Genomic DNA, 26594 nt, shown 5'->3' on the forward strand with positions numbered 1-26594 from the left:
AATTAAAAAAAAACATATTACTCATACATGCAATAACACGGAAGGATCACAAAAGCATTATACTAAGTGAAAAAAGCCAAGTTAAATACTGTGATTCCACTTACATGACATTCTGGAAAAGGCAAAATTATAGGCACAAAAATCATATAAGTGGTTGCCAGAAACTGGTGTAGGGGAAGGGACTAAATAAAAATGGGCATGAGCGAACTTTTAGGGTGATGGAAGTGTTCTGTTTCTTGCTTATAATGGTAATTACTATAAGACTATATGTATTAAAATTCATCTAACTATATACTTGTGGTGTTAGAGAAGACTCTTGAGAGTCCCTTGGAGTGCAAGGAGATCAAACCAGTCAATCCTAAAGGAAATCAACCCTGAATATTCATTGGAAGGATAGATGCTGAAGCTGAAGCTCCAATACTTTGGCCGCCTGATGCAAAGAATGGACTCACTGGAAAAGACCCTAATGCTGCAAAAGAGTGAAGGCAGGAGAAGGGGATGACAGAGGATGAGGTGGTTGGATGGCATCACTGACTCAATGGACATGAGTTTGAGCAAGCTCTGGCAGTTGGTGATGAACAGGGAAGCCTGGCATGCTGCAGTCCATGGGGTTGCAAAGAGTCGGACACAACTGAATGACTGAACTGAACTATACACTTTAAAGGAGTGGGATTTATTATTTGTAAATTATACCTCAATAAATATTATTAAATGAGGCAATTTACATGTTAGCATCCAGCACACTGAAATAAAGAGAGGTTTACCCTTGAGCACAGCAAGGACCTAAAAGGGTTGTTTCAAGAAATAGATTCTGTCCACAGTCTATAAAACTATGCCACATAAAACCCTTTAGGGTTTCCAAAGCCATTCTCTCCTCAATGTTACAGTCCCTTCTGACTAATTTAGGTTCACTAAGGCCTCCTATATTCTTAAAACAATTATAATAAACAATCCTGGGTTCCTCAAAATTGAGTTAGGACCTAAAGAGAAGACACAAGACTAAGAAAAGGCCATAAGCTCAGTACTAACCATTCTTGTGGAAGGCCAGGAACTCTCAGTGTATGGAACTCCTTTCTGGTGCTATATCCTTTACCATTTCCTCTCTCCCCTATTACTGGCTGCATGGTTAAAGTCTCTCAATGACAGAAAGCTCCAGGCAAACAATGAGAGGATAAGCAGTTGTTCTGTTTTCATGAGTCACCTCAGCCACCTCTCACCTCTGTGGTCAATATCATCAGTATCACTGTCTGCTTCCTCATCCTCTTCATCCAAGGTTCCCCGAGTCAGGATCAAATCAGAAGGGTCCAGCACAGGAGATGAGCTGCCTGCATGTAAAATACTATCAGCAGCATATCAGGAACACAGGCCTCCTCAAAAGGGTAATTTTGAATTAGTAACTATGATTAAAAATTGGCAGGATGAAAGTGATCATGATAAAATGCAGTATCTTCTCTCTCCTAAATGTACTGTTCATACCATTAAACATTTCTACACTAGTTTATTTCACAAAGTGCCAGTAACCCAAGAAGTCTCATTTTTAAGTTGAGGAAAAACTCAACTCTCAAGAAGCTTGTCTTAGTAGTAATGTCATTTGTTTTTACTAGCTCTCAGCTTGAAAGCAGCTATGGTTTTTCCTATGAAGGCTAAAGACATGTGAGCGGACCCAGTGTGCTGGTACAGTCCAACATAAAAGTGTGGAGTGTTCAGGAAACTTCCTGATGGAAATTTAAGTTCAGAGAGGGTCTGAAGAGAACAGAGGGTGAAATGACAGAGGAGCTGAGTATTTTTCAAGAAAAGGAAAATTTATAATAAAAACCCTCCAGAAAACAGGCAGAGAAGGAATACCTCAACATAATAAAAGCCATATATGAATGATTAACCCACAGTGATCACTGTCCTCAATGGTGAAAAATTGAAAGCATTTCCCCTAAAGTCAGGAACAAGAGAAGGGTGCCCACTCTCACCACTACTATTTAAGATAGTTTTGGAAGTTTTAGCCACAGCAATCAGAGAAGAAAAAGAAATAAAAGGAATCCAGATGGGAAAAGAAGAAGTAAAACTTTCACTGTTTGCAGATGACATGATCCTCTACATAGAAAATCCTAAACACTCCACCAGAAAATTACTAGAGCTAATCAATGAATATAGTAAAGTTCCAGGATATTAAATTAATACACAGAAATCCCTTGCATTCCTATACACTGAGAAAACAGAGAAATAAAGGAAACAATTCCATTCACCATTGCAATGAAAAGAATAAAATACTTAGGAATAAATCTACCTAAAGAAACAAAAGACCTATATATAGAAAACTATAAAACACTGATGAAAGAAATCAAAGATGACACAAATAGATGGAGAAATATACCATGTTCACAGATTGGAAGAATCAATATAGTGAAAATGAGTATACTACACAAAGCAATCTATAGATTCAATGCAATCCCTATCAAGCTACCAACGGTATTTTTCAGAGAACTAGAACAAATAATTTCACAATTTGTATCAGAAATACAAAAAGCTTCGAATAGCCAAAGCAATCTTGAGAAAGAAGAATGGAACTGGAGGAATCATCCTGCCCAACTTCAGACTATACTAAAAAGCTACAGTCATCAAGACAGTATGGTACTGGCACAAAGAGAAATATAGATCAATGGAACAAAAGGGAAAGCCCAGAGATAAATCCTCACACCTATGGATACATTTTCTTTGACAAAGGAGGCAAGAATATACAATGGAGAAAAGACAATCTCTTTAACAAGTCGTGCTGGGAAAACTGGTCAACCACTTGTAAAAGAATGAAAATAGAACATTTTCTCACACCATACACAAAAATAAACTCAAAATGGATTAAAGATCTAAACATAAGACCAGAAACTATAAAACTTCTAGAGGAAAACATAGGCAAAACACTCTCTGACATAAATCACAGCAGGATCCTCTATGACCCACCTCCCAGAGTAATGGAAATAAAAGCAAAAATAAACAAATGGGACCTAATTAAACATAAAAGCTTTTGCACAACGAAGGAAACTATAAGCAAGGTGAAAAGACAGCCTTCAGAATGGGAGAAAATAGCAAATGAAGCAACTGACAAAGAATTAATCTCAAAAATATACAAGCAGCTCCTGCAGCTCAATTCCAGAAAAATAAACGACCCAATCAAAAAATAGGCCAAAGAACTAAACAGACATTTCTCCAAAGAAGACATACAAATGGCTAACAAACCCATGAAAAGATGCTCAACATCACTCATTATCAGAGAAATGCAAATCAAAACCACAATGAGGTACCATCTCACGCCAGTCAGAATGGCTGCTATCGAAAAGTCTACAAATAAATGCTGGAGAGGGTGAGGAGAAAAAGGAACCGTCTTACATTGTTGGTGTGAAAAAAAATAGTACAGCCACTATGGAGAACAGTGTGGAGATTCCTTAAAAAATTGGCACTAGAACTGCCATATGACCCAGCAATCCCACTGCTGGGCACACACACCGAGGAAACCAGAATTGAAAGAGACACGTGTACCCCAATGTTCATCACAGCACTGTTTACAATAGCCAGGACATGGAAGCAACCTAGATGTCCATCAGCAGATGAATGGATAAGGAAGCTGTGGTACATACACACAATGGAATATTACTCAGCCATTAAAAAGAATGCATTTGAATCAGTTCTAATGAGGTGGATGAAACTGCAGCCTATTATACAGAGTGAAGTAAGTCAGAAAGAAAAACACGAATACAGTATACTAATGCATATATATGGAATTTAGAAAGATGGTAATGATGACCCTATATGCAAGAAAGCAAAAGAGACACAGAAGAACAGTCTTTTGCACTCTGGGAGAAGGCGAGGGTGGGATGATTTGAGAGAGTAGGGTTGAAACGTGTATATTATCATATGTGAAGCGGATCACTGGACCAGGTTCGATGCATGAGACAGGGTGCTCTGGGCTGGTGCACTGGGATGACCCTGGGGGAATGGGATGGGGAGGGAGTTGGGAGGGGTATTCTAGATGGGGAACACATGTGCACCCATGGCTGATTCATGTTGATGTATGGCAAAAACCACTAAAATACTATAAAGTAATCAGCCTCCAATTAAAATAAATTAATTTAAAAAAAGAAAGAAAAAGAGGAGAAAAAAATGGAAAACTGAATATACTAATAGAAGTAAGCTCCCTACACAGGGAAACTAAATAAGGGCTGAGCTCCAATAGTCAGGAGAAAGTCTAATTAAGTGGGTTTGAGTCCTGAGCAGAGGATTCAGCTTGTTAGGGAATGGTCTCTAGGAGAACCTAACATCAAGCCATGTACCCTAAGGCCATGGGATGTCATGACCACTCCCTCTTCAGGAGCCTAAAAGGGTTAAAAAAGCTCTTGGGAAACAGGGTAGCCAATTACTTGTTGGATCTAGGATTTATCTAAATTGATTGACAGACATAAAATACCACATTTACTTTATTTTTTTCTCTTTCTCTCCCTTAAATCCAAGCACCTAACTACTAAGTGGAGATAACTGTACCCTTCTTTTAGTTCCTAACACCAGAAGACCCTCCAGTACCTGTGGCAGTTCCTGTGTCCAAGGCTACAGAGCCCATATCTTTCTGGAGGCGTTCCAGTTGTTCTTTCTGCTGCTGGCTCTGTGCACTGGCCTATATACATAGAAAAATATGTCATTATATTAAAAAAGAAGGCCCAAGTTAGATGCCAGACTTCTAATGGAAATGACAAATTATACAAACACTAGAGGCTACTTAAACAATGAGGGAGGTAAGAGATGAATGATGACAGAAACACTAAGCAGTGTAGGCCCATATTAGCATAAATTCATTCCAGAGGGCTCTGCAGACTGTATTAGAGGTTTCAGAAATTCAACACAAAATCTTCAAAAGAACCCTCAAGCAGACATAGCAGGAAGACTAAATGATAAGATGTCCAAGGGAGCCAATGGGGACAGGACACCTGATCTTTTGGGGTAAGAGTTATGAACTGCCTCTCTGTTCTTAAACAAAATTCTACAACAGCCTTTAAATGACCTTGGAATCAGGGTAGAGGTGTAGCACTAGAAGGGCTCAGCACACATAACAGGAAAAACTTGATTTTTATTACTTCAAATTTAGAGAAGGAAAAAAGAGACCTTTGTGCATCCAGACAACATACATACAAATTTACAGGTCAAATTAACAAGTATCCAAAGGATACACTGTATCTAAAAGATACAAGTATCTTCACAAGTATCTAAGTGAAAGTGAAAGTCGCTCAGTTGTGTCTGATTCTTTGCAACCCCACGGACGTTACAGTCCATGGAATTCTCCAGGCCACAACACTGGAATGGGTAGCCTTTCCCTTCTCCAGGGGATCTTCCCAACCCAGATATTGAATCCAGGTCTCCTGCATTGCAGGCGGATTCCTTACCAGCTGAGCTACAAGGGAAGAACTTACAAGTATCTAAAGGATATACCAAAACAAAATCACTTATTATAGATGGATTAGGACATAGTCTGCGACTGTTTTTCAGTAGCCCTAAAACACAAACAGCTTCTTATCTTACCAGTGATTTCTTCAGACGTTCATATTCGGGACGATACTCTCTGGAAAGAGAAACACTCTAAATCCCTTTGATTAATAATGACAAATTATACAAATACTAGAGGCTACTTAAACAATGAGGGAGATAAAAGATGAATGATGACAGAAACACTAAGCAGTGTGGGCCCTGCCTGCCCCCATGTCACTTCTATTTTCCTAGTACTTTGACAATAACAAACGATCTTATGCCACCAAACATCAGATGTAACAACTCTTAGTCACTAAGACTCTATCCCTAAGGAATGAAAAGCAAGGTGCCTGACCCCCACCCTGAAACCAGCAAAGAGACAAAAGACTGACTGCTGAGCTGGGAAGATCAACTCTGGAGAGACCATGACTGATGAGTTCATCATACACTTGGATGAATATGAATAAAAGATGTTTAAATGATGAGTAAAAGAAGGTAGGCCTACTCAGGAAGCAGTATATAAATTATGTCGTTCATCTGGGCAACAATGAAAGGATACAGAAAAGAGCCTATCCTGAGGCTTTGATAACACTCGCAAAAAAAAAAAAAAAAAACAACCCACAACTCTTGTCTGATGAACAAAAAATAATGTGTCTGAAAATAATAATGTGGCTATTAGGATCTTACTAAGTATGAAGCTTGCTAGAAAGCAGCCAGTTATCAGGCCTAAGGAAAGTGTATAGGTGCTCTGACTCCACTTTCCTTTAGATAAATTGGAACTCGAATATTAACCATGACAACAGTTATAACAAGCACTTATAAAGAAACATGTTTTCCATTTGCCGGCAATTATGCTAGGTGCTTTAGGTATATCATCTCAAATAATCTCAAATAATCCTCACAATGACCAATCTTAACAATAAATGCTACAGTTACTCATTTATTAAATGAAGGAAAAAGAAATCTAACTCATGTCTATCTGACTCCAAAGTCTATGTTCTTAATCGGGGGTCAACAAATGTGGCAAACAGGCCAAATCCAGCCCACTGTCTATTTTTATAAATAAAGTTTTATTAGAACACAGCCACACCCAATTGTTTAGGAATTGTCTATAGGTGCTTTTACACCACAATGACAGAGTTATTACAGTCCACAAAGCCAAAAATTTTAATATCTGACTTTTACAATGTCTGGTGACTCCTGCTCTTCATCATTCAATAAAGTGAAGATTTTATATTATTGTGGGGTCTTTTTATATTATTGTGTGTTTTTTTTTTAATCTAATGGGTACTTGTTAACCCTAAATGTGATGAGACCCAGTACACATCTGCATGGCAAATATAATACAAATATTATGAAAACCAAAACATTTTGCCTTACAAAACTGCTGTCATATCAGAATTGTGAGTAACTAAGAATGCCATCAATTAAATGTTCTTTTGTCCTCACCTTTCATATTCTTCTGTGGCACTGGCAACTTGCACGAAGAGTTCATCTAAACCTGTACCCAGGACAGCAGACACACCCACCACCTGCCAAAAGCATCATTAATGCCACTGAGGAAACAACGGCATTATTTTTAAATAGTGTACATTATTTGGTTCAAATTTCATAAACTCGTCATAGAAGAAGTTTGGATACCTTAAGAAGTCCCTGGCAAAGAATGACGCTAAAAGAATACAGAACAGCATGCTTACTCAAAAGTCATGGAAATAAAAAATTTTTTAAGTTTAAAAGTCATGGTAATAAGTCCTTGGAAAGTAGAGAACTGAAAAAGAAAATGAGGACCAAACAAGCAGCAGTTCTTTTCATCTGTTCCCTATCACATCAAACGACAGTCTGTTCTCTATAAAAATTAGTATGTCAATGTTTTTGCTTGGACAGTGAACATACTCCTTGCTACCCACACCCTCTTTTGCTTACACAAATCTTACCCTTCCTTCAAAGCACACCTATATGTGCTATATCCTCCAAAATCCCTCATTTCAAAAGTGATCTACCACCTAACCACTATCAGGCCAACTTTAAATCTTTCTTAAGATATCACAATATAAGTTACAATACATTATATTTCAACTCTGTGTTTAGCCTTCTCTCCTAACTAGACCATAAACTCTCTGAAGGTAGGGTCTCTATCATATTTATCTTTTAAATCTCCAGTTTTTAATAAGCAATGCCTTATAAATTACTTTTCGGAAGGTAATGAACTTCCTCTCCAAAGATATGTTCAAAGCCAGTCCTTTGGATTAATAGGTTAACTGGAGAGATGGACAGCATAAGCAACAGAGAAAGTTTACCCTGAGTGAGCTGTAAAACTCATCTAACACCAGGCTCATTGAACGAGTCAGGTTACTGACATATGTAGTCTCTTGATTCAAAGCATCTTGGAAAGCCTCAAAATCCTGCATCCATTCCACTGCAAAGCTGTGGTCAATGATGTCAGTCTGTACCAGAGAGAAGACAGTTAACAGCAACCAGAGATGAGGTCAGACCCCAAACAATGGGAAATTTTATTTTTAAAAAATTTTTTAAACTAATTTTTTAATTAAAAATTGTATTTTTAATTAAAAAAATTTTTTAAACTTTTGGCCACATCTCACAGCATGTGGATCTTAGTTCCCTGACCAGGGATTGAACCCATCCCCTGCAGTGCAAGCATGGAGTCTTAACCACTGGACCATCAGGGAAGTTCCTTCTCCCAATTTCTTTTAATTAAGTGCTGACAACAAAGAGCAATCATTCATAGATTTTCCTTCTCTACTTCCCCCATTTCCTCCTCCACTGAAACAAGCCACAAAGAGCCAAGAATGCAGTATAAATAATTAAATGAAGATCTGTATATTCCAGGTTAAAACAGACCCTTCACTATCCACTGCCAAGTGACCATGGCCACAGTGGAGGCCAGCATTTTCCAGGCTCCAAAGTCAAGTACACAGTCTCTTGCATTCTGGCCAACAACCAACCACAGAGAAGTTTTGGTTTTGTTTTAATTGCCACTCCCCACAGACTGGCAGTCCCTCCCCCACTTACAGAGTCCTAATCTTGAGGGATAAGCCATATGCTGTGGACCAGGAGTTACTCTATTTAGCCTAAAATAACTTTGGAGAAGAATCAGTGACATATAGTATATCCATTCAATTTAATTGAGTCCATTTCTGAGAAGTCCTCACAACTTTGCTTTCAGTTAGCTTCAATCTGCTCTGCAGCATCTGAAATCATCCTTCTCACCTAACCAAACTTCTAACACAAGGTTCTGATAAAAAGAAATATTCAGGCAAGACTGGAAGAAGACTCTACTTACTTTATTCATGACAACAATAAAAGGCAGCTTGGTTTTGTATAAGATGCTGAAAATCAAATATGAAGGCATTATTAGTAAAAACACTTAAGCTCCTGCTTGCATTATTAATCCAATGGAACTGAGTAATTAAAAGGGAGAGGGGCTCAGACTCTAATACAGGTATCCGTTCTCACACAGCACTCACGTGTGCTCTCATCCCAAGCAGGAAACCACCATCACTAAGCAACTGACACACATACACTCTCTCCTATTCTAGGAGTAATAATGCTTTGGTACTGATCCTGGGTATGTTTATGTGTGTATGTATGTGTGTTGTTTTTCACCAAATTAACTGTCTATTAAACAGTTACTATGAAGACAAAATCATGCTATCAAATGTCAGATTTCTATTTGGACCAGGATTTCTTGTGTTTAACAGGAAGGAATATCCCTGGTCACATTAGAAGAGACAAACTGGAGTGCTTGCTTTTTGCAAATGCCTAAAATTAAACTCAGTGTTAATAATGGGCCACCTTGCTCCTAGGTCTAATGCACTAACATAGCCTAGTAGGGCATGCCCCTCCTCTCCTAATAGCCCCACGCTTGAGAAAATATGTGCATGCAGAATCACAGATGAATCTTTTAATTCAGTCTCTCCTCATGTTATAATCTCATTTTTCCTAGCACAAAAAAAAAAAAAAAAGCATTTAGACCAGAGCCTCTATTCTATTCAGAACTGGATTTCATTCAACTGGGAGCAATGCATCTACCAGAAGGTGCACTTTCATTCATCACCTGTTCTGTAATAAGCAAAGGAGAAAGACGACCAGGGGCTGATGCCAAGGCATATGTGCTTCTCTTCCCTCACCAACCCAGAAACACTAAAGGGTGTGAGCAGCACAAACCGAGAGGGAAGCACTCAGGACTCAAAAATGAAGGAAAAGAAGAAATGGAGACTTCACTTCTTGACACAACACTATGCCCAACAATAATGCATTACCTGCAGGCATAGAGCATATTGGACATGAAGGTCACTGGGTTGGTACTTCGAGATGTGTCCATTACATAAATGACAATCGTTGGAAACGAGGATGCCTGAAGCCACAGAATAATCACAGCTTTAGTCAAAAGGTCCTTGACCTGTCCCCAAACTCTTCTCCTACCCTCTGTGGAGAGGAAGAACCACTTTAGGAGGGTGTGCAGAGCTCTATGACTCTATCCCACATAAGTTCCCAGGCAGAAAGATGAAGTTTTTCTTGTCTGGCTCTCTACTTAACCCTCAGTAACAAGTCCTAGAATACTCACCAGGGCCTCGGTGATAATTGTCCCAGAAGCTGACCATGTGAATACCTCAATCTGTCCAGGTGTGTCAATCAAGACATACCTGTGTCAAAAAAGATCATAAAAGAAGTTTTTACTTGTGCATTCTGAAAGATATTCCAGACCACAAAACATTAACATCTGGGCATTTAAGACAAGAAATAACCTCCCATGCCAAGTCTCACATCTTCCCATTGCCATTAAAGTGAAGACCACATTCCCCCAGGCTTTGGTCAGTGTCTGGTGTTCAGGTTCATTGGCAAGAGCAGCAATACATCAGTGCTGCAAACAGTCATAGAGGAAACTGACAGTTTTAGAAACACACTGCATTAAAAATGAGAGATAAGCAAAACCGGTGTGTAAATCTCTTGGGAAACCTGTTTACTTAGCGGTGGGGTTGGAGGAAAATGGAGGAAAGGGAAAAAGAGAATAAGAAGAAGGTGGTAACTAAAGAAGAGGGTCTCTTCTTGAGGGGATGCAATGTTCTAAACTTGTGGTGATGGCTGTACAATTCTATAACTACCATAAAAGCCACAGAATTGCACAATCAAAATGGGTAAACTGTATGGCACATGAACTATATCTCAATAAAGCTGTTTGTAAAAAAGAACAAAGATTCACTCATACACAGACAATTAACTGACAACAAAGGAGCCAAGAACATACAATGGAGAAAGGGAAGTCTCTTCAAGAAATGGTGTTGGGAAAATCAGTCATATGCAAGAGAATGAAACCAGACCACTCCACATACAAAAATTAACTCAAAATGGATGAAAAACTAGAATGTAACACCTGAAAGAAAACAGAGGCAGTAGCCTGTCATCTGTCTTAGTGAAGTTTTTGGGGATTGGACACCAAAGGCAAGGAAATCAAAAGCAAAAATAAAAGATGAGACTACAGATGAAAAAGCTTCTGCACAGCAAAGGAAAACATCATCAAAACTAAAAGGTGGGAACTCTCTGGCGATCCTGTGGTTAGGACTTGGTGCTTTCACTGCAGTGGCCCAGGGTTCAATACCTGGCTGGGGAACTAAGACCCCACAAGTCACTGGGCATGGCTAAAAAAAAACCCAAAGGCAACCTACCAAACAGCAGAAAATATTTGCAAATCACATCTGATTAGTATCCAAAATACATAAAGAACACATACAATTCACAAAACAACATGATTCATAAATGAGAGAGGATCTAATATGTAGACATTTCTCCAAAGAAGATACACAGATGGTCAATCAGCACATAAAAAAGACGTTCAACATCACGAATTACTAAGGAAATACAAATCAAAACCACAGTGAAATGTCAACTCACATTTGTTAGAATGGCTCTTACCGAATACATGACAAATAACAAGTGTTGAAGCAGATGTACAGAAAAGGAAACACTCGAACACTGTTAGTGGGAGTATAAACTGGTACAGCCACTATGAAAAACAGTAGGAAGATTCCTCAAAAACTGAAGGGTAGAGCTACCATATATGATTCAGTAATTCCACTTCTGGGTATTTATCCAAAGAATATAAAAACACTAATTAGAAAAAATATACACACCCATATGTTCATTGCAGCACTATGTACAACACCCAAGACCCGGAAGCAACTTAAATGTTCACCAATGGATGAATGGATAAAGAAGACGTGGTATACACATAGTAGAAAAGTATTTAGCCATACAAAAAGAATGAAATCTTGCCATTTGTGACAATATGGATGACACTAAGTAAAACAAATCAGAAGCAAAAAGACAACTACTGTACAATTTCACTCGTAAGTGGAATAATCTGGGAAAAGGAGAGAGAGAATGAAACAAAGAGAAAAGAAAACCAACCAAAAGCAAGTTCACAGAGAACAAATCAGTGGTTATCAGAGGGAAAAGGGGTTGTGGGTGGGTCAAAGAGGTGAAAGAGATCAACTATGGTGACAGATGATAGCTGGCCTTTGGGGGTGATCACTCTGCAGTGTACACAGATGTTAAATTATAATGTGTACTGGAAACTTATTTAAAAAAAAAAAAATTCGAATAGCCATTTCTCCAAATACATACCAATGGCTAAGAAGTACATTAAAAGATGCTCAACATCATTAATCATTTAGGAAATTCATACCATAAACACAATGTGACACCACTTGATACCCACTAAGATGACTGTAATCAAAAACAGTAATAAGTACTGTTAAGTATGTATAGAAAACGGAACCCTCAATGCATGTATGTTGTAAAATGGTGCCTGCAGCCACCAGGAGCTTGGAGGAACAGGGGATAGAATGAATGCTAATGAGAATGGGGTTCTTTTAGAGATGAAAATGTTCTGAAATCAGGTGATTATGATCAATGCACAACTTTGTGAATATACCAAAAACCACTAAACTGTATACTTTTAAAGAGTGTACTTTATGGTCTGTGAATTCATACTGTAATAAAGCTGTTACTTTAAAAAAAACCTACTCCTATATGATCCTCTTTTTGTAAAAACACCTTACCCAGCCATCCTTCTATTTATGTACATATAAACAGAAACACCTGGGATGATAAATCACTGCTACTATATCCTCATAGTAGCAATAATGATAATAATGATTGTTATTTCTAATAATAAGGGTGATAGCTTCCTATTTTAAATCTAGGCATGGTATGAAATAGTCACAGTAATATCTATACTCTTTACAAAAACAAATTATCTTCCTTTAAAAGCAAACCTATTAAAAATTTAACAACAGTTAATCACAGACAATGATAATAAGAATATTACTCTATTTTATTTTTAAATACTTTTTAGTTAAAAAATAGTCTCTCTGAATCATGTGAATTCTATTACTTTAAACAAGGATTAGAAAGGTATTTCAGACACTTTAATGCCAACAAGCAAGAGAAGGCAACTGAACAAGTTGACTCAAATTCTAAAGATACCTCCTAAGAAGCCAGAACCATATTCCAAAGTGATTGGGGGTGGAATTCTATTAAACTGAGCTCCACACTGTAGAGCATCTCAATGACTTGTCTTCTTGCCCACAGTTTTTTCACTTGTCATGGTTTCATCTCAAACTTCACTCTTTCAAAACTTGATAGTATCCCAAAATCTTTCAAAAAAACCTAGAAATACATCTACTACAGAGTAATAAATAGGCATTAGACTGAAATCACTTACTTAGACATGTTCTGGGCCTTCTCAATAAATTTCATCACCTAAAAGAGAAAGATGTCAATTACAACAGGATCCAAGTTCAACAAAAAAAAATTACAGGGCCCTGTCCAGAGTGGCCCACCTCACAGGCACCATTAACAACTGAATCTCTATGTTCTGCATCTGAGGACACCAACTAACATGCTCATGGAACTAAAAAAAAAGCCACACCTGCAGCACCACAACACCCTGGAGCACAGGGCAAGGGCCTGAGGAGCTGAAGACTTGATCTGTCAGTCCCAAGTCTCTTTCTTGGTGCTTTGGTAAAGTGTTAACAGCTTGTCTCACTGAGTGAAACCGAGGTTAAAAAAAAATAGTGATGCAAAACTCTCTTAAGGAAGTGGAATGTGACAGAGAAAACCTAATAGATGACAACTATCTGCTGCAAGTGAAAAGCCCCATAATCATTCCATTCTCTGCCTGGCAGACCTTCCCACTCCTCATCCCTCCAACCCATCCTTGGGGTAAAACTGCACAGATGAAGAATAGAACCCGGGGGGATTCCATGGCAGTCCAGTGGTTAGGACTCTGTGTTTTCAATGCCAAAGACCCAGGATTCAATCCCTGGTTGGGGAACTAAGATCCTGCAAGCCACATGGCCAAAAAAAAAGAGAGAGAGCAAAAGAACTCAAGCCTCTTAGGTGTCTGCTTTGTTGGCTGCCACAAACATTCAGTGTGAAGTCTCTCGCCATGTTGATCATCCTCACATAGCCTACTTCTCTGTCCACCAAAATGCCTCCTTATGTTCTATTTGGACATCCAGACGGATTGCCCTTCTTTCCCGATGTGATCAAGCTAAGGCATTTAAGAGTCACAAGTTTTAACACAGCCATGTCTATGTAAATAGAGACAGATATACCTGATCAAATCTGGTAGCAAAGAGATTGAGTGAGGTCACTATGCCACCATTAGGTCCAAGTCCATACCTAGACATTAAGTTAAGGATTTAAATTGCTCATAGATCAATTTAGATGATAAAGTTTATTATCTTGACAATCCCTCACACACACACACACACAAACTCAGCATAACATTAGTGTTCCATTGACTGGAATGTACCACACAATCTTAACCTCATAGGGAAACATTCATTATTGATGTCTACCTCATTCATTTATTGTTTAAAAATGGCCACGTAAATGGGCCAAATGGAATGGACAGATATTTCAGGGATTGACAGCCTGAGAGTATTAGCCATGAAGACCGTCTATGTACCACTCCTTGCTCTGATTCTCACTCTTCAAGTCACCTGAGGATTGGAGTCAGTCTTCCTACTCAGTAGGACCTAAAGGGAAAGTACACATTTTATGGGCAATGTACTAAGAGTTGACCAACCCAAAACTTAGAGTTGATCTTACTAACCTTTGAGTTTCCCAGTCTAAAGAGATGGTGACTAATAGCTGTATCCACCAAGGCAATACTACCTTGTGGACCCAGGCACACCACCAGCTAGCTGCTCATCCTCTGTGCTAATCACAACATCCTGCAGTTTGGGACAAAGGCAGAAAATGGAACTCACAAGCTAAAATAGGATGTCTAACCACCTACAATGCCTCTCCTCATATTCATCATCCCTCCTCTTTATAAAGTTACTTGAAAGCTATCAAATGCTTTTGCTAGTATACTTCACAAGGAAAGGCACAGATATTTTTTCAAAGCTACACAATACACAGACAGTAACTAACCAGAGATGAGCCAACATCAAAGTAGATGTGGAAAAGGATACTGTTTCATGACTTCTTTATACTTCACAGTATCACGAATGTCTGTGAGGGGAAAAAAAAAAACAAAGAAATGGAATTTAACACATAAGAAACAATACAATTTGGGACTCTCTTAATATCTAAGCCAACTGACCTCTCAAGTCATCTCTGCTTCCTCTGAGGAAATAAATCAGTTTCTCTCTTAGCATCCAAGTCACTTTTCAAATCTGTTTCCCAAATTTTCAAGCTAAGATCACTGAATTGTGATAGCAAAAGAAGCAAGTTCAGGAACAGACTAGGAGAACAAAAGGTACCCTGGAAGTATCTTTCCTCCCAACAAGAAACTGAAACCAGCTTTTGAAGCTTCTATGCTCAGCACTGTCTATTAGTAACTTCTGCAGCTTCACACTGGTTTACTTCCTTATGGCCAAGGATAACTGCCAAGTAACCCAAGAAGAAGGCTAGGCTAGGAGCTCTCCAGTTACAGTAGGGATGGTCTGAGATGAAAAGAAAAGTTCTATACAACTTAAATACTTTCTCAGTGACCATACATATAGAAAAAGGGAGTTAAAGCAAGAAAAAAGGCTTATTTTTTACTCCTCACTTACTGGTAACTAAGTTAAAGCAGATAACATTTTTATAAAGGCATTAACTTGGGGAGTGGATGTCAGGGAGACAAATAAGTGATGGAGATAAGAGGTACAAACTTTCAGTTACAAAACAAATGAGTCATGGGAGTGAAATGTACAGTGTGGGGAATATAGTCAATAATAATATAATACTGTTGTATGGTGACAGATATTAACTAGATTTGTCATAGTGATCATTTTGAAACGTTTACAGATATTTCAAATTAGTATGTTGTATACCAGGAACTAATGATAATACTTTGGCAGGTCACTTACACTGAAAGACAAACAAACACACAGAAAAAATAGACTGGATTTGTAGTTACCAGAAGTGGGTGCGGAGGGAGGGAACAATTGGATGAAGGTAGGCAAAATGTATTAACTTCCAATGCTAACACCAATAAACACTAGAGATGTAATATACAATATTATAAATGTAACGAGCACTGCTGTATGTTACATGTGAAAGCTATTAAGAGTTCTCATAACAAGGGAAAAAAGATTTTGCATTTCTTTAATTTTATATCTATATGAGATGATAGATGTTCACTACCCTGGTGCTGGGAAAGATTGATGACAGGAGAAGGGGACGACAGAGGATGAGATGGTTGGATGGCATCACCGACTCAATGGACATGAGTTTGGGTAAGCTCTGGGAATTGGCAATGGACAGGGAGGCCTGGCGTGCTGCAGTTCATGTGGTCTCAAAGAGTAGGACACGACTGAGCAACTGAACTGAACTGAAACTTACTATGATAATCACTTCCTGAGTTTGTAAATCAAACCATTATGTTATACAACTTAATCATATACAATGCTATATGTCAATTATATCTCAATAGAACTAGAAAAAAATTTATTTGGATGGAATTCAAAATAAAAAGGAAATTGATTTATTCAGTAATATCTAACTAAACCTATGCAGCAGTCAGTAGACCTACCCCATCAAATACTGCTCCTTGGAAGAAAAGCTATGACCAACCTAGACAGCATATTAAAAAGCAGAGACATTACTTTGCCAACAAAGGTCCCTCTAGTCAAAGTTATGGTTTTCCCAGTAGTCATGTATGGATGTGAGAGTTGGACTATAAAGAAAGCTGAGCACCGAAGAATTGATGCTTTTGAACTATGGTGTTGGAGAAGATTCTTGAGAATCCTTTGGACTGCAAGGAAATCCAACCAGTCCATCCTAAAGGAAATCAGTCCTGATTATTCACTGGAAGGACTGATGCTGAAGCTGAAACTCCAATACTTTGGCCACCTGATGGGAAGAGCCAACTCATTGGAAAAGACCCTGATGCTGGGAAAGACTGAAGGCAGGAGAAGGGGATGACAGAGGATGAGATGGTTGGATGGCATCACTGACTCAATGGACATGAGTTTGAGCAAGCTCGGGGAGTTGGTGACAGACAGGGAAGCCTGGCAAGCTATAGTCCATGCGGTCACAAAGAGTTGGACACGACTGAGCAACTGAACTGAACTGAGGCTTTAAGTGAAAAGATGGAAACATTTTTTCTCCAAAATTGTTCTCATAATGATTTCTGGTTTTTAATACCAGGTCTTCCTTAATCCTCTGTTGTCCCCTTCTCCTGCTTTCAATCTTTCTCAGCATATGGATATGTCTGGTGGTGAAAGTAAAGTCCAATGCTGTGAAGAACAATATTGCACAGGAACCTGGAATGTTAGATCCATGAATCAAGGTAAATAGTAAGTGGTCAAACATGAGATGGCAAGAGTGAACATCAACATTTTAGGAATCAGTGAACTAAAATGGACCGGAATGGGCAAATTTAATTCAGATGACCATTATATCTACTACTGTGGGTAAGAATCCCTTAAAGAAGTGGAATAGCCCTCATAGTCAACAAAAGAGTACAAAATGCAGTACTTGGATGTATTCTCAAAAATGAAAAAATGATCTCTGTTCATTTCCAAGGCAAACCATTCAATATCACAGTAATCCAAGTCTATGCCCCAACCACTAAAGTCAAAGAAACCGAAGTTGAACGGTTCTATGAAGACCCACAATAAGACCTTCCAGAACTAACACATACACACACACATACACACACACACACAAATGTCCTTTTCATTATAGGGGACTGGAATGCAAAAGTAGGAAGTCAAGAGATACCTAGAGTATCAGGCAAGTTTGACCTTGGAGTACAAAATGAAGCAGGGCAAATGCTAACAGAGTTTTGCCAAGAGAACGCACTGGTCATAGCAAACACACTCTTCCAAAAACACAAGAGATAACTCTACACATGGACATCACCAGATGGTCAATACCAAAATCAGATTGATTATGTTCTTTGCAGGCAAAGATGGAGAAGTCAATAAAAACAAGATGGGGAGCCAACTGTGGCTCAGATCATGAACTCCTTATTGCAAAATTCAGACTTAAAGAAAGTAGGGAAAAGCACTAGGCCATTCAGGTATGACATATATCAAATCCCTTACACTTATACAGTGGAAGTGACAAATACATTCAAGGGATTAGATCTGATAGAGTGCCAGAAGAACTATGGACGGAGGTTTCTAACACTGTACAGGAGGCGGTGATCAAAACTATCCCCAAGAAATGCAAAAAGGCAAAATGGTTGTCTGAGGAGGCCTTACAACTAGCTGAGAGAAGAAGAGAAGCTAAAGGCAAAGGAGAAAAGGAAAGATATGCCCATCTGAATGGGCAAGTTCCAAATAATAACAAGGAGAGATAAGAAAGCCTTCTTAAGTGAACAATGCAAAGAAATAGAAGAAAACAATAGAATGGGAAAGACCAGAGAGCTCTTCAAGAAAATCAGAGATAACAAAGGAACACTTCATGCAAAGATGGGCACAATAAAGGACAGAAACGGCATGGACCTAACAGAAGCAGAAGATATTAAGAAGAGGTGGCAAGAATACACAGAAGAACTGTACAAAAAAGTCTTGACCTGGATAACCATGATGGTGTGATCACTCACCTCGAGCCAGACATCCTGGAGTGTGAAATCAATTGGGCCTTAGGAAGTATTACTACAAACAAAGCTAGTGGAGGTGATGGAATTCCAGCTGAGCTACTGAAAATCCTAAAAGATGTTGCTGTTAAAGTGCTGCACTCAATATGCCAGCAAATTTAGAAAATTCAGCAGTGGCCACAGGACTGGAAAAGGTCAGTTTTCATTCCAATCCCAAAGAGAAGGGTAATGCCAAAGAATGTTCAAACTACCATACAATTGCACTGATTTCACATGCTAGCAAGGCTTCAAGCTAGGCTTTAACAGTATGTGAACCAGAGTTTCAAGATGTACAAGCTAGATTTAGAAAAGGCAGAGGAACCAGAATCAAATTGCCAACATCCATTGGATCATAGAAAAAGTAAGGGAACTCCAGAAAAACACTTACTTCTGCTTCATTGACTATGCTAAAACCTTTGACTGTGTGGATCACAACAAAACTGGAAAATTCTTAAAGAGATGGGAATACCAGACCACTTTACCTGCCTCCTGAGAAACCTGTATGCAGGTCAAGAAGCAACATTTAGAACTGAACATGGGACAACAGACTGGTTCCAAATTGGGAAAGAAGTACATCAAGGCTGTATACTGTCACCCTACTTATTTAACTTAGATGCAGAGTACATCATGAGAAATACTGGGCTGGATGAAGCTCAAGCTGGAATCAAGATTGCTAGGAGAAATATCAATAACCTCAGATATGCAGATAACACCACTCTAATGGCAGAAAGCAAAGAGGAACTAAAGAGTCTCTTGATGAAGGTGAAAGAGGACAGTGAAAAGTCTGGCTTAAAACTCAACATTCAGAAACTAATGGCATCTGGTCCCATCACTTCACAGCAAATAGATGGGGAAACAATGGAAACAGTGACAAACTTTATTTTCTTAGGCTCCAAAATCACTGCAGATGATGACTGCAGCCATGAAATTAAAAGACACTTGCTCCCTGGAAGAAAAGCTATGATAAACCTAGACAACATATTAAAAAGCTGAGGCATTGCTTTGCAGACAAAGGTCCATATAGTCAAAGCCATGATTTTTCCAGTAGTCATGTACGGATGTGAGAGTTGGACCACAGAGAAGGCTAAGCACCAAAGAATTGATGCTTTCAAACCTGGTGCTGGAGAAGACTCTTGAGAGTCCCTTGGACAGAAAGGAGATCAAAGCAGTCAACCCTAGAGGAAATCAACCCTGAATATTCACTGGAAGGACTAATGCTGAAGCTAAAACTTCAATACTTTGGCCACCTGATGGGAAAAGCCAACTCATTTGAGAAGATCCTGATGCTGGGAAAGATCGAAGGCAGGAGGAGAAAGGGACAACAGAGGGTGAGATGGTTGGATGGCATCACCGACTCAATGGACATGAATTTGAGCAAATTCCAGTAGATGGTGAAGGACAGGAAAGCCTGGCGTGCTGCAGTCTATGGGGTCTAAAAGAGTTGAACACGACTGAGCAACTGAAGGACTGAACAACAATAACAAGGAAGGGGAGGGAGTAAACCAAGGAAAAAATGGTAAATAGGAAGAAGGCTGTTTCAGGATACTAGCAAATCTAAGGGAAATGAAATCAGGCAGTTTAGAAAACATTAAAAATGAAAGTATTGAAGATGGGTAGGATAGGTTGACAGCTTCCCATTCTCTAAGAAATTTTACACAAGTTCTGGCAGAGTTTACTCACCAATATTGGCAGGAAAGGGAACTTCATGCACAGCTGGGTCCAGGTTGATCACATAAGGTGGACACCCTTGACTATGCAGATATCCTGTGAGCCTCTGCAGTGACATGGAGAGAGGGATAGACTGAGACCAAGAGCAGGACAAAGGGACAAGAGTGAACTTCCTCTCCTTTATCCAACTTACCAGAAGAATTGTACTTCCATTTCCCTCTACCTTATTCGTCTCTGATCTCCACCTACAACATTCACTCTCAGTTGAAATGCTACCTTTCTTCGTCACACATCCACGAGTCTCCTCTACACTCCATCACTTAACTTGGAGCGGGGGCGGGGTTTCTATCTCCCCGCCAAAATAGTAGCTCCACCTAAGCGGGAACTTTGTCATTTCTGCTGTATCCCCAGTGCCTGAAACATTGCAGGCATCCCAGAAAGAATTCTTTAGAAATCTACACTTTAGAAACCCAGCACTCTATTAACCGCCAGAATTCCTTTAAGCCTCTGCCTTGTGGAGTTGGCAATAACATGACAATTCCTATACCAACTACAGTCGTACCAAATCGGCACTGAGGGTGCGTAAAAGAGTCTAAATGAACCCAGGTTAGGATCTGAGAAGGCTTCGCGGAGAAAGAAACCGGAGTTGCCGGTATGTCCCTGAAAGCAGGCATCAGTTCCTTCCAACTCCCCAGAGAGACCTCCCTCACTTTTTCCCCTGGCCTTACTCCCACCACAGACAACTTCTCGCGCGCCCCGACTACGCCCGAGCCATGTAGGTCACCTGTACAAAGGTGGTTTTCCCAGACCCCGCCATTCCCAACACCAACAGACACGCGGGGGGCCGAGGTCCCCCTGATGCTTGAGATTCCGTGGCAGATGCGGGCGCGGCCATCTTGTTCCTGGCTCCGCCCACTAGACAATAGAGACGCTACTTGCTAGAGAGACACCCGCGACTTTCCGGATTCTGAATGAGACGAGAACCCAACAAAACCAATCGAATCCAACCCAACCGGCCAGAAAGGGCAGGGCCAAGGGGCGAGGCGTGCACCTTTTTCTGTCCGTCGTGACCCGGATGGGGGCCCAACTAGGGACCCCGTCGGGGAAGTGGAGGCACTGGGAGGACGGCTGGAAAAGGCCAACCAAAGAGCTGTTCACGGTCGTCGGGCAGGGCCTGGGAAGGTCAAAGCTCTGGACCCCGGGCGGGCAGGACAATCAGGGACCCCAGGGTCCACCAGGGACCCCAGGAACTCCAGGAACCCCAGGGAAGACCAGGGATTCCCGCGCTACGTTAGTGAAGAGAGTGCGTTCTCCTGTCAGCCCCCGGGGAGCTGGGAACCGAGCCTCTGGAGAAGCGGCCGTCAGAGCTCTTCCGTCAGTCGAGGAGGTTAGGCGGCTTAGGACTGCACGACAGGGAACCCTGACAGGATGCGAGCCCCAGAGTTGCTGGGCCACGCCGAGATCCGCAGAGCCTAGTTCGGAGAAACTGGGGATAACCCCCGTAATGACACGCTATTTCCGCGTGTTGCCGGCCCCCAAAAGTAGCTCTCGCTCGCTGGTGGTCTCCCGAAAGGGACAGAACCGTGACACCGGGGAAAAACAGGCGGCTAACAAGTTTGTCAAGTAGGTACTGAAGGGGCACCTCCCTCCACCCTAGCTCCCTTGGCACCCGGAAAGCTGAAGAGCTGAGGCGTGTACTCCTCCGTCACCCAGTTGGCTCCAGTGGTCCTTTGGAGTGGCTGTAGTGTTCAATAAGCTGTGAGATGTGGGTTTTACACCCAGGCTCTGTTGTACATTGTACACTCCCGGAGTTAACTTCTTAAGGCAGAAGGGGACGACAGAGGTTGGACACCGACTCAATGGACATGAGTTTCAGTAAATTCCGGGAGCTGATGATGGACAGGGAGGCCTGGCGTGCTGCAGTCAATGGGGTCGCAGAGAGTCCCACACGACTGAGCGACTGAACTGAACTGAGGGCTGGCCATGAGCTGAGGACGTTATACGGCTTAGGACTGCACGACTCCGGACCCTGGCAGGATCCGAGCCCCAGAGTTGCTGGGCCACACCGAGATCCGCAGAGACTAGTTCGGAGAAACTAGTAATTTCTGGGGGTGTACATTGTGGTGAAGTCACTTCAATTCTCTGAACCTGTTTTCTCCTCTTTAAGCTGGAGATACTACCTCTCAGGGTTGCAGCCAAGACATGTCAGTTGTAAATTACACTCCCTTGTCTTTACCCCTAGTTCTACCCCTCTCCCCCCACCACTCCTACCCACTTACCTTGTGTGAGGGACATCAATTTGTCCTCCCAAATACTTGAGATATGAATTACAGTACAAGTGTGCATTTTAAAAATTCTTTTCTAATTTCTCGTGAAAAACATGAGCAAATGTCTCCTTTGTTCTTCTTTCAGGTTGGCTGAGGACACCAGTAATTCCCTTCAACCAGATGTTAATTTCATACATACTTTTCTCAAGCCAGAGAAGCTAACAAGGGTTGAGAAGAGGTTTAAGGGAAGAGCAGTAATGGAAATGATGAAGCTGGACAAAGAAATCAAAGAAACTCAAACTCGGCTAGAACCCTTAGTGGTGGAAACCCGGCAGCTACTGGAGGAAAAAGATCACATACAGAAGGAAAACCAGTTCTTTCAGGAATACCTGACCAAGCAAACAGAGGAGTCTAGACAGAGAACTGAGAAGCTGTGGAACTACTATCTACAACAAAGCATGAAGATTGAACAAAGAAAACAAGAATTAACCTCCAAATATGCGAACAAAAATTCAGCACTTAAAAGAGAGCTCTTGGAGAAGGAAAACACTCTATCCAATTTGAATAAGCAGTTGGAGGCAATGAGGGACATTTCAGTGATAAAGGAAAAACAGGACAGAGAAATTGAGAAACTTCAGCAGGAGATAAAGAAGACCCACGTTGAGACCGCTGCAAAGAAACAGGCGATGCTCGTCCAGTTCTTCCAGGACAAAGCATTACTGGAGGCACAGCTGAGTGAGCTAGAGGCAAGGCAGTCGGGAAAGAAGCTAACAAAGGAGCTGAAAAGCAAGAACCAGGCCTTGGAGAAGGCAGCAAAGCAGCACGTTTCTGAGTTCCACAGTAACATCAACAGACAGCACCAACAGTTACAGAAAGAACTTCCAGAGCTAGTTCAGAAATGCCATCAGTTGGAGGATACTCACAGCCAATTAAAAAAGAAGAAGCAGCTGCTGCAGCAGGAGCACTGGTACGTGGAGTGCTTAAGGCGAGGGAGGCAACAGCTGCAAGAAAGGCGTAATCGGTGCCCAAATGGACAGGGTTCTCCAAAGACCACAAGGAACCCTGCCCTAGGCACCAAATCAAAGGTGCATCCGAAGAAATTTCTAAAATAACACTAAGTCAAGACTGGAGCAAGGATTCTTAGGTGCTATATAACATAACCCTGGTTAGGAAGGCTTTGAGATCTCAGGTTGCTATAGTAAAATACCCATTATAATGTGTTAATGTGAAGGATTAGGTGTTTTTCTCTACCAGTACTGCTAGATTATTGGTAGCACTGGCTTCCCTTTAAGTTAGGTTTTTCTTTAATTAGCTCCTGGTAATAACTGGGCTGTTCCTTATACCTCCAGATAACCCAGTAACATTTGCCAAAAACCCACCTGTGAAAACATCTCAGGAAAACACCTTGAGAAAGTGACAGAGGAACAGTTGTGTGGTGTGTTCCACCTAGCTAAGTTAGGTTTCTTTACAGAAAAAGAAACCCCTGAGGAATAGCATTTCAGATTGTTAGATTCTGCTTTGTGCTCTGTAAACAATCAATGTCCATGTATCCTCCCTTCTTTGGCCACCTTAGCACACACGTGCAATGTTTTCAAGCTTCTTTATAAAGTCTGCTAGTGATCAAGTAGCTGCTTCTGTAGTTTTCTCATGATTGAAAGATTAATAACAGCAAGTGTAAACAGGATGACCTGCTGTCTGATGCTCAGCCCATACAATTTTAACTTTGAGTAAACTGTGTGATGTTAGTTGCTCAGTGGTATCTGACACTTTGTGACCCCATGGACTGTAGCCCGCCAGGCTCCTCTGTCCGTGAAATTCTCCAGGCAAGGATTGGGTAGCCATTCCCTTCTCTAGGGGATCTTCTTGACCCAGGGATTGAACCTGGGTCTCCTGCATTGCAAGCAGATTCTTTACGAAGGTGGCTCAGACGGTAAAGAATTTGCCTGTAATGCAGGAGACCCGGGTTCAATTCCTGGGTTGAGAAGATCCCCTGGAGAAGGGCATGGCAACCCACTCCAGTATTCTTGCATGGAGAATTCCATGAACAGAGGAGCCTGGCAGGCTCTAATCCATGGAGTCACAAAGAGTCAGACACGACTAAGCAACTAACACTTTCACTTATACCATCTAACTCTGTGAAGGAAGGGTAGAGAGCACAGTATAGTCCATTTTCTGTGGAGAAATACCATTAACCTGAGTGAGATGACTGACTGCTTCTGCCTGTTTTAGAAAAATGTATCAAAAGAAAGTGATCATATATTTGAAGAACTTTTTGAAGATTCTTTTGCCATCTTGTTCCCTAGCAACATCCTCAAATTCTAAGATTACAAAGATGACTGGTTTTAACAGAAAGAGCACTTTAGCTTTAGGTCATGGTATCCTACATCTATGCCCCTTCAATTGAACTAGGAATAGTATTTTAAATCAGTTTAGACTTTTAGGATAGTTACATTTTTGGCACTTAGGACATACTAATGATCAGATCAGGGATTTCTTTGAATGCTGAATCCTGGTAGAAATATAGCTTCATATTTTAACATCACTCCCTTATGAAAAAATAGAATCAACTTTATGTTTTTAAGAAACTGTCAGTGATGAAAACCTTCAGAATGATTTTCCCAGTTTTCAGTTTCATTCATATGTAAAATGAATTCTTGTACTTAGATTCAGAAAAGGATTCTGCATCCATGTGCCTTTACTTCTAGCTTTAACAACTTTGCTGTTAAATGTGTAATGTCTTGGTTCCTAATTTTTTATTGAAAATAAAAAATTAAAGATTACCCAGTGATTTCATTATTGTTCCAATGTAAATACATTCTACTCATCTTTCCTCACTTCTTACCAACTCTGAATGTCTTCCTCATACTAGTGTGCATAAAATAAAAATGCAGTATTAGTGTACAGTCAAATGTTAGGTAGCACACAAAAACCTTAACCTAAAGAGTTTGTCAGTGGAGCTGAAAATAGAGCTTGTTTCTTAAAACGTGGTATCCAAAACAATTTGAAACTTTTATTCTCTATGGATGCAAAAACCACAGGAAAATATATAACTAAGGATAATGAGTTGGAATGGAGGATGGATGGAGAATCTTATTATTCTGTTAATTCCCCCTCCTGCCAGTGCTACCCTGATTATCTAATTCAGGAGTGAATAATTTCCATCCTGTCTATTTTGAATTCCTCTCATCCCAGATAACGGATGTGATCTCATATAGTACTTCTGGCTTTCTCTGTTGGGAGTGAGGCTTCTGAAAACTTTAAGGGTTGGGTCATCTGATAAAGGCCCTTGGAAATTCTTAACAGCAAGCCAGCAGTAGGTTCAGAGAAGGCAACAGCAACCCACTCCAGTACTCTTGCCTGGAAAAGCCCATGGGTGGAGGAGCCTGGTAGGCTGCAGTCCATGGGGTCGCAAAGAGTCGGACACAACTGAGAGACTTCACTTTCACTTTTCACTTTCACTTTTCACTTTCATGCATTGAAGGAAATGGCAACCCACTCCAGTGTTCTTGCCTGGAGAATCCCAGGGACGGGGGAGCCTGGTGGGCTGCCGTCTATGGGGTCGCACAGAGTCAGACACGACTGAAGCAACTTAGCAGCAGCAGGTTGGCCAACTAAGATTTCAGTCTAGTTTTTGTCTGCTTTCCTATGCTGGAAAGGAAAGAGGATGATGTTACAGAAAGTGTGTTAGAACAGACCTCAGAGGTAAAATTTAGGTTAAGACTTAAATGATAAAATGAAGCCTGCAGTACAATTGGGGGAAGACATTCTAGGCTGCCGTCTATGGGGTCGCACAGAGTCGGACACGACTGAAGCGACTTAGCAGCAGCAGCAGCAGACAGTGGGAACAGAGAATGCAAAGGCTCCAAGATGGGAAGGAGCTTGGGAGGATTAAGGAACAGAAGTCAATGTGGCCAAGTATAGTTGGGGACTGGACAGAAAAAGGGTGAAGCAGAGACCAAGGAGGTTAAAAAGGTTAGTGGTGACAACAAGGAGGCCTTGTAGGACGAAGTGGGATGAATTTTATTCTAAGTGCACTGGGAAATCATTAG

The 26594-nt window shown here is 40.6% G+C and overlaps 2 protein-coding genes across 8 annotated transcripts in view; one reads left to right on the forward strand and one right to left on the reverse strand.

The window, feature by feature from the left end:
- GPN1 (GPN-loop GTPase 1) overlaps nt 1-22699 on the reverse strand; it is a 24009-nt gene extending 1310 nt beyond the window's left edge. Inside the window, exons 1-13 of one of the 5 annotated variants that reach the window (XM_055540654.1) lie at nt 22558-22577; nt 20291-20384; nt 15009-15048; nt 14142-14208; nt 13247-13284; nt 10088-10166; nt 9783-9877; nt 8804-8849; nt 7800-7946; nt 6952-7034; nt 5557-5596; nt 4567-4657; nt 1218-1325 (exon numbers count right to left, since the gene is read on the reverse strand). In XM_055540654.1, the coding sequence (XP_055396629.1) occupies nt 1218-1325; nt 4567-4657; nt 5557-5596; nt 6952-7034; nt 7800-7946; nt 8804-8849; nt 9783-9877; nt 10088-10166; nt 13247-13284; nt 14142-14208; nt 15009-15016 (802 nt within the window). In that variant the 5' untranslated portion in view covers nt 15017-15048; nt 20291-20384; nt 22558-22577. Of the gene's footprint in view, nt 1-1217; nt 1326-4566; nt 4658-5556; nt 5597-6951; nt 7035-7799; nt 7947-8803; nt 8850-9782; nt 9878-10087; nt 10167-13246; nt 13285-14141; nt 14209-14967; nt 15049-20290; nt 20385-21062; nt 21220-22557 lie in introns of those variants that run through there. The other 4 variants (XM_055540653.1, XM_055540656.1, XM_055540655.1 and 1 more) reach the window with 4 other exon arrangements.
- CCDC121 (coiled-coil domain containing 121) lies at nt 21220-25323 on the forward strand. 3 transcript variants are annotated; one of them, XM_055540643.1, is made up of 2 exons: nt 21220-21901; nt 22691-25323. In XM_055540643.1, the coding sequence occupies exons 1-2, from the start codon at nt 21354-21356 to the stop codon at nt 23655-23657; spliced, it is 1515 nt and encodes a 504-aa protein (XP_055396618.1). In that variant the 5' UTR covers nt 21220-21353; the 3' UTR covers nt 23658-25323. The 3 variants fall into 3 exon arrangements, with proteins under 3 accessions (XP_055396618.1, XP_055396620.1, XP_055396619.1); XM_055540645.1 differs by having other exon boundaries at nt 21529-21665; XM_055540644.1 differs by lacking the exon at nt 21220-21901 and adding an exon at nt 21998-22482.
- Nucleotides 25324-26594: the final 1271 nt, after the last annotated feature.

The sequence above is a fragment of the Bubalus kerabau genome, chromosome 11 (genome assembly GCF_029407905.1).
Source record: "Bubalus kerabau isolate K-KA32 ecotype Philippines breed swamp buffalo chromosome 11, PCC_UOA_SB_1v2, whole genome shotgun sequence".
NCBI classification, from domain to species: Eukaryota; Metazoa; Chordata; class Mammalia; order Artiodactyla; family Bovidae; genus Bubalus; species Bubalus kerabau.